General features: G+C 48.0%; 1 protein-coding gene across 1 annotated transcript in view; it reads right to left on the minus strand.

Annotated features, from left to right (window-relative positions):
- The window catches only part of LOC110291616 (cytochrome P450 2U1), a 15299-nt gene extending 8612 nt beyond the window's left edge, over positions 1-6687 (minus strand). Inside the window, exons 1-2 of the mRNA XM_021158843.2 lie at positions 6168-6687; positions 1217-1852 (exon numbers count right to left, since the gene is read on the minus strand). Of these exons, the coding sequence (XP_021014502.1) occupies positions 1217-1852; positions 6168-6615 (1084 nt within the window). The 5' untranslated portion in view covers positions 6616-6687. The remainder of the gene's footprint in view (positions 1-1216; positions 1853-6167) is intronic.
- Positions 6688-8791: the final 2104 nt, after the last annotated feature.

Raw genomic sequence — 8791 nt, forward strand, 5'->3', positions numbered from 1 at the left:
CTGGACCCTGAGTTACTTGGCGGGAAATTGGGTTCCCTCCCCCTTCCTTTATAAACTGAGTGTCTGGAAATATTAAATTGAGTCTTGATCCGAATGTTGTCTTGACTCCATTGTTTCTTCCGCCCCGTCTAGATTCCTCTCTTTGCAGGGAACTGCCATTCTCAGTGAACCGTTCGTGTTGTGGACCGCGGACGGGCCGCAACACCAACTGACACACATAGCTGAAGGGACTGTACTAAACATGGGGACACATCCTGGACTACTGAGTGCATCTCCATCCAAGCACAGTTTTATGCTATAGGGTGACACTTTAGTCAACCACTGACCTCATCAACAAGATGATCCTGTGAGGTTATATCGCCTAGTGACGCTACGGTTATGTCAGTTTAAGTGTACTCTGTGATGCTTGCACATAGTGAAACCATCTAGTGACATATTCTTAGGACATGCGCCCATCACCAAGCCACATGGGCTTTAAAATCAGACGGCCTTGCCTAACCGACTTCAGTCAGAAGAAGATGTGAATACGGAAGCATGGCCTGAGGGCTACAGCTCTGCTGGCTCTGAAGATGGAGAGAAGACCACAGGTCAAAGAAGCTGGAAACAGCAAGGAGAGAATTCCCCTTTGGGGCCTCCAGAGGGCAACGCAAGCCCAGCTCACACCCCAGGCTTCAGTCCAGTGAAGCATTTGTCACACTTCTGATATAAAGACTTGTAGCAAATTTGGGTTTGCTTAAGTGACTAAGTTTGTAGTGAATAAATAGGTAGAGCTGCTGCTGAAAGCAATATACCACGCTCCCTTACTCATCCAGCGCCTACTGCCCCCGCCTCTGGCTGTTCACTGGGGCTAATGTGGTGGCACCAGCTGTGACTTCTGCTGACTCTTGGGCTTGCGTTCTCTATGTTCAAAACGAGATGAAGGTATGGATGAGCAATAGGCTCCCTTAGCCCTCTCTACGCGCCACTTCTCTAACAGCCTTCACTTTCACAGGTCTCAAAGGGAACCGGACTATGGACGTTAAGGCAGGGGTGGGCAAGCTATGACGCTAGTCCGTCTAGAAACCCGAGGCTTTGCCGTTCACCTATAGAATACAAGTGTTTACTGCCTTTTCCAACCTGGACACATGGGTGCTCCGGAGCCAGCAGATCACAGAGGCCGTGACTGGGTTCAAAGAACCTGCTTTTACCCTGAGTTAAGAACAAATGTACCAATTACTTTGCACGTCGGGGTTCAGTGACATGTACAGCAGGCACCAGAGCAGAGAGTTGGTTGTGGTGTCAGTGCCGGCAATGAAGAGGTCCCCAATGATGTAGAACAGGTAGTCCTCGTCGAAGCTGCCGCGCCTGCTGGCTCCCTGCTCTTCCTCCATGTGTAGAAGGTACATGTCTATGAAGTCCTGAGGGTTGCTGGCATCCAGAGACTCTTGATGCTCTCGGATGATGTTTTTCAGGAAGCAGGATATGTCCCTTTCGATTTGCCTGAGCTCCTTAAATGGACCAAAGGGGAGGTAGTAAAACCAGGGGCATATGTTGATCAGGAAGAGCTGGCTGTGCAAGCAGATTTCTAAGCCCCGGGACATGAAATCCAACACCTTTTTAAACTCCTTGTTGGTGTAATCGAAGCGCTGGCCGAAGCACAGGGAGCAGATGATGTTGGAGACGGCGTTGCTGATGATTGGGAAGGGGCTGAAGGGGGCCTCCCCGTGTTTCTGCATGGCTTCTTTCACGTATGCGAACTCCTCGATGATCCTGGGCTCCAGGCTGAGCTTGCCCAGACCGAAGTGACGAAGCGTCGAGTGGGAGAATCTCCTCTGCTGTTTCCAAATTGGACCATAGTGTGCAAACACGATTCCTGCAAGGACAGAGGGGAGGGTGAGAGCAAGGCCTGGGTATAGTGAATGGGAGCCACCGGGGAGGTATATTCAGTATTTTCAAGTCTCTAGGCCAATGTTCAAATGCATATAGAGGCGGTGCCTAAAATTCTTGTGCACTTAAGTATCTTTCTATTTCACAACAGTAGATTCAGGCTTAGAAAACCTTCAAACCCCAGCTCCTGGCACAATGCCGTGCACACAGCAGGAGCCTGGACTCATCGGGATTACCGATGGCTGCGTCCTATTTGACCCCAACTTGTACATTGACCACCATGGGGGTCGGATGAAGTCCTGAGCAAGCCTGTGTTGCTGACATGAACATGGCCATGTTAAGGGTCCCTCAGACTAAGTGATAGCAAAGCCCTCACCCCCACGTCAGATTCAAAGAAAGGCAGAACCTTCCTCTGGTACACGTGTGGATGCTGACAGTGCGTGCAGAAAGCACTGAGCGCAGCTTCATCCTTCCTGATGTTTATAGCCTGAGCTTGCGCCTCTGTAGAGACCTCTCCTACCAAGAAGAGCTGATCCTGCCTCCCTTGCTCGACTGTGGACAGTAACCCGGCCTCCTTGTTCCACGTGCATACAATAAACGTGCAGAGTTTCTAGGCTGCTGCTTGAGCATCCCCATCAGACTTTGCTGCCCACCGGGTCCCAGCTTTGCTCTACATGTCTGTCCTTTCTTCCTTCCCCAGTGGCCCGAGTCAGGTCAACTCCAAAGCTGTGCAGGTCACACATCTCCTGCCCCCCCCAAAACTGTATACTTTCCTTTTTGCCTTGAATAAACATCTAATAGGAAATTGCTCACACCTTTGCCAGGAAGCTCAAAGTTTGTACCACAGCCAGGGCTCGGCTATAATCCACACACAAGACCCAGGGACCAGCTTCCTCTAGCTGGGTCTGACCTTCTAAAAGTTCTACCATTTCCCAAACTACTATCACAAGTTAGGCCCAAGTATTGAAACACATGAGCCCACGGGGGTCAGTCAACATTCAAACTACCGACGCCATGTTCTGAATCCTTAGCGTGTGGTGTGCAGTATACAGTTGTGAATGAAAGATGGAGTCGGGCAGTGGTGGCGCACGCCTTTAATGAACTTGGAAGGCAGAAGCAGGCAAATTTCTGAGTTTGAGGCCAGCTTGGTTTACAGAGTGAGATCCAGAACAGCCAGAGCTATACAGAGAAACCCTGTCTCAAAAAAAAAAAAAATTAAATAAATAAAAATTAAAATTAAAAAAGAGAGAGAAAAAGACCAGTTCTGTTGTTGGTTCTTTTATACTGTAAGTTCCTCTATAATCAAGGGTCAGGGGTCAGCTCAGCAGTCCAGCACAAACTACTACTACTAGCACTCACAAAGCCATGGGTTCAACCCCCAGCAACAGGAGAAAAGAGATCATTTCAAAATAAACATCTGTATGGATGGACCCAGGGTTGAATATGGACTTTCTTCACATTTTACAGACATCACTAAGGGCGCAGTGACGAGCCATAAAATATGGGTATCGTCATGTGAATAGTCACTGCCAAATTACTGTCTTAAGTAGATTAAGAATGGAGCAAAAGGACGGCCACGAGTATATGAACATCATCATGTTTTGAACAGCTGCCTCTTGATACTTGTAAATTTCCAGTTTTGCCACTAGAGGGCGAAACTGTATCTCAAGTGATTTTCATGTACACTTCCGTGATTGTCAGTGTGGGTCAGAGTGGCTTTACCCAGGTCACTGATGGGGCTCTTATTCCAGATGTCACACTTATCTTACCTACTGTGTGCTGTGTGGAGATTTTCTTTCTATATAGTTTAAATGCATAGGTGAAACCTCCTCTCTCTCTCATTACATGAATTGGTTTTTGCTTTTAATGGTATTACTTGATAAGCATAAGTTTTAAAGATACCGTAACAAGTAGATTAAAAAACATTGATTTACCACGAGTGTGCGCGTGCGTGCGTGTGTGTGCGTGTGTGTGTGCGTGTGTGCGCGTGTGTGCGTGTGTGTGTGTGTGTGTGTGTGTGTGTGCGCGCGCGCGTGCTCGGGCATGCACACGGAAGTCAGAAGAGGGTATTGGATCCCTTGCAGCTGGAGCTAAAGGTGGTTGGAGGCACCTATCTTGGAAGCTGAGATCTGAACTCAGGACCTCTGAAAGAGCAGTATATGCTAACCCGAGCCATCTCTCCAGTCCACATGAAGACTTCTCTCACTTTTTAAAAGATAGTTATTTTGAAGTCTATGCTGTCCTTGAAGTTGTGGCAATCCTCCTGCCTCAACCCCTCCAAGTGCTGCTGTGCCACTGTGCCTGTCTACAGGTCTTTTTCTTTATGATTTGTGCTACAGGTCTTATTTTAGAAATCCCTTCCTACCAAGGATTCAGAAACACCATTTTCTTATAAAAATTTAAAATGCTGACTTTGAAAACATTTTTTTAAGATTTATTTTTACTTTGTCTTTGCATGTTTTTAAAAAATATTTACTTACTTATTTTATGAATATGAGTACACCATTACTCTCTTCAGACACACCAGAAGGGGGCATCGGATCCCACTACAGATGGTTGTGAGCCATCATGTGGGTTATTGGGTCTTGAACTTAGGACCTCTGGAAGAACAGCCAGTGCTCTTAACCACTGAGCCATCTTGCCAGCCCCATCTCTGCATGTTTTATCTGAATGTATGTATGTGTACTATATGTGTGCCTGGTGCCTACAGAGACCAGAAGAGTCTGCTGGATCCCCCAGAACTGGAGTTACAGAAAGTTAGGCAGGGCCTTGTGGATGCTGGGAACTGAACCTAGGTCCTCTGGACGAATAGCAAATGCTCTTAATCACATGAGCCATTTCTCCAGCCCCCAGACTTTTGATTTTCTTCATGTTTGATTAATTCTCTATGACTTACCTATAATTCCAGTGAGATATAAATACATTTTTTCCTGTATAGATAACTGGGGTGGGGTTGAGGATGTATAACCCGTAGGCAGGTGCACGAGGAGGCCAGAGAAGGGCCTCCATGTGTCCCGATCTGTCACTCTCGGCCTTACTCTGTCGACTGCCTCTCACTGAATCAGCTCGCTGCTAGGCTGGTAGCCAGAATGCCCAAGGTGATTCTCCTGCCTCGGGGTCTGAACACGACCCAGAACACTGGTAGACTGTTTACTGTGGCCGATGGCTATAAACTTGAGTGGTCACTTAAATCGGATGAAGAGAGGGCAGAACACTGGAGGTTTAAGCCAAGAGAGACTTCCTGCTCTTCCTTCACCAGTGGCCAGATTAGTTATGTAGCCTTACTCTAAATTTCATTCAGAGTAAACGTTTACAGACTCCTGTCTTAATCCAGAAGCATCTTACACAGTGGCTGTCATACGCCCTTCATCTTGAGCCTAACGCTAGCCAAGAGGCCACTAAGATGCACGCAATTCTGCACATCCAACTTCAGTTTGCTGCAGAGGCTGGAGTGGCCTTAGGAACAAGAACTAACTACCCTTGATATAGCAGTCAAGCTCTCCCGGCTCCAGCCTAGTGCTCACGCCTGCCCTCCCCATTACAGGTGCCTCCAATTCCAGAGCTTTCTGAGGCTTTACATGGGGAGTTTCCAAGGGAAAATTAGAAATGGGGTGAGGGAGGGGATATCAAAGTATGAAGTCAGGGGGCCTCTCTCCTGAACGGAAGCATATATATGCCACCCACAATGGATTCAGTCTTGTACTTCAGTGTCTGAAGACAGAACACAGGATTGACAGGTGGCTGGAGAATAGAGATCGAGACCCTGTGTCTGCTGAGGGAGATATACACGGGCTCTGGGAACAGACTGGCTATCTTGAAATATTCTCTGCAAAAAAGTTAGTCACTTTCTCTTAAATTTAACCTCAGGCAAGTTCTTTAGTCACCCGCGGGGAGCAGCCACATTCTTTGCCAAAATATTAGAGAGGCTATGAACACATCCGGTTCACCAGTCTCCTAGCTTGGATTCTGGCCTTTCCTAAGGGGAAAAAAATATCTTTTTATACTTTTGCAACTGAATGACACTTGGTGAAAAGAATCCCCCTTCCCCTTTTCCTAACACAGCCAATGTTTAGAAACGTTGAGATCAGACCTATGAGCGAGAAGGCCTCACTTGGGACAAAGGAAGGCTTCCGGGGTGGGTGGTCCTTATTTTACAGTTTGGTACCCACACCTCCCTCACTTTCCAGTGTGTCTCCCACTTTAATCGCACACTAGAAGCCACGCCTCCGTCCCTTATCCCCTTTGCTGGGCATGACGCAGGTCCTACCGCCCCGGGGATCCTGAGCCCACGTCGCGCTCACCCTTCTCCTTGGTCATAATGGAGATGAGAGGCATCCGCGGGCGGTCACTGAACACTTCAGCCTGCTGCACTAGCGCCTCGCGCACGCTGTGGAAGTCGCTGAGGACCACCACCAGACGGTGGCCGATGAAGAAGCTGAAGATGTTGCCATAGACACGGGCCATCCTGGCCAGGTACACATGCTGGCCCACCGTGTCCGTCTGGCTGCCCGAGCCCAGCCAGAACTGCGGTCGTAGAAAGCGCGGCACCAGCAAGTGCCCGAAGTTACCCACGAGTGGCCGAGGCTTGGGCCCCGGAGGGATGCCGTATGCGCGCTGCCGCCGCAGCCAAATCCAGCCTAGCAGCACCGCCAGCACGCAAAGCAGCAGCGCGCCTCCTATCGCCCGCACGTGCAGTCTAGCTCCCGGCTGCTCCCCTGCCGCGGGACGCTGGCCCCCGAGCGAGGACATGCCCCAGGTACTGCCTGTATCTAGCTCCGCCGCAGAGACGCCAGCACCGGCGACAGTAGCCGGCTACATGACTCGAAGGTCACCCGCGAGGCAGGGCAAGGCACGCCCTTCCGATTGGCTGCGCCGCGTGCCCCTCTCGGCATCCTCCAGTCAGCTGCTCTTGCATAAGGTGGGGGCGGGACGTCCTACAGGACAGCTGGTGGTGAGGGGTGACCTCCCGCAGCACAGCAGAGCTGTCCTGAGTGGAGTTTTGTTTGTTTGTTTGTTTTGCCAATTTAGTGCACTAGCAGCAGCAGGTTCCTCCAGGGGGGTGAGAGCTTTCTGTGGGTTTCTGCATATGGCCTGACTATATCAAAACACTCAGAGGACCGGGCTGGGTGACTGCTTTATTAATTAGCCTTAGACAAGACCTGAAATGCTGAGCTAGTGTCCAACAATGTGATGTGTGGCTATTCCAACATCTGGGGATGGCTCCAGAGTGCTTTACCTTCCTGTCGTTTACAGGCCAGATGTTGTGGTTTCTCTTGGTTAGACTCTCCCTAGAATTGTCGATGCTTTTTTTTTCTATTTTAATTTTTCTATTCTTATTTCTATTTTCTATTTTTATTTCTATCTTGATAGCCTAGAACTCCTTATGTAGACCAGTTTGGCTACCAATTCAGAGATCCATCTACGTCTGCCTCCAGAATTCACATATTAAAGACATATACTACTATGCTGGGGGAGGGGGTCAAATTCTAGCCCATGCTTGTGGTAGGGAAGTGCTTCACCTGTGATCCACCTTTGGTTCCTGTGTTAGATCACTCCCTTCCAACAAACACACACACATCACACACACAACTTGAACACTACGGTGCGTTATAAATATGACCAAAGCTTGAAGGGTGGTGACTTCTTTTCCTATTATGTGGGTTTTTAAAAATATCTACAAACAAGTGGGGTAAGCTAAAGTTCAAGCTTACCATTCTCTACTGTTTTTGCCATAGTTAGTAAAGTACACAAATACTTTCTTCCTTCTCCCCTCCACAAACTACAAAAGCCCTGTCACATTTCCAGTAATTAACCCTTATCAGATTCCTTTTCTTGTGTGACTTTAAACAAGATTTCTGAGTATAAGACATTAAGATGTTCATTATTATTTTGTTACTGTCTTGCAACTGGCTGCTCCTGTAACTCACAGTCCAGCCTTAATTGGAAGCCCCCCTGTTTACGCCTCCCGACTGTTGGGTGGGGTCACAGGAGTACTGTACTCTCCCCAGAGCACACATACACTTTCCAGCTGCTTGTTGGCAGATACAGTCTCCAATATGGCATTTCCTTCTCTTTATGCCGTTCTCTAACCCACTACTACCAGGTGAGCTCAATTCACAAATTATCTTCAACTGTTTAGTCCCCCTTTTTCATGACACAGCAGGAATCTATCAGACCCATTTATCTTATCTTCTGCCCCTTCCCTGCCACCAAACACCCAGACTGCTGCAACATTAGAATTAAGAGAGCCCTTCCAGCCGGGCGTGGTGGCGCACGCCTTTAATCCCAGCACTCGGGAGGCAGAGGCAGGCGGATTTCTGAGTTCGAGGCCAGCCTGGTCTACAAAGTGAGTTCCAGGACAGCCAAGGCTACACAGAGAAACCCTGTCTCGAAAAACCAAAAAAAAAAAAAAAAAAAAAGAGAGAGCCCTTCCAATCCTTGCACAACTTTGTCCAAATAAAACTGGACTCTCTAACCATTGAAATTCTGCCCTCCGCTGAGATTTAGATCTTTCAAAGGGGCTCTTCCTTTCACCTCTCCTAGAACCATCACAGGGCATACATGCAGCTAATTCTCGGGATGATTGAACATTGACCTAATTTAAAAACTGACAACTGCCCTCTCTTGTGTAAGATATAACTGTGTTTATGACGTTTCCTAACTATTCTCTTACTTTCATTAATAGCTCTGTCTGACAAATAGAAAGTTGACTTATACCTGTATGCCCCAGTTCATAAAGAACCAATCCCCAATACCTGAGAATATGACCCACATTTCTAGGAAGGATTGTATCCGATGTAATGAAGTTAAAATGAGGCTGTGTGAGTGGTCTAAAGGTCAAGTTGAGTAGGTTCTAATCCAGTATGACTGGAGACTATGAAGAGACTAGGGCATGGAAGGCCATTTGAGGACCTAGCAAGAAGTC

Source organism: Mus caroli, chromosome 3, assembly GCF_900094665.2.
Source record: "Mus caroli chromosome 3, CAROLI_EIJ_v1.1, whole genome shotgun sequence".
Lineage (NCBI taxonomy): Eukaryota > Metazoa > Chordata > Mammalia > Rodentia > Muridae > Mus > Mus caroli.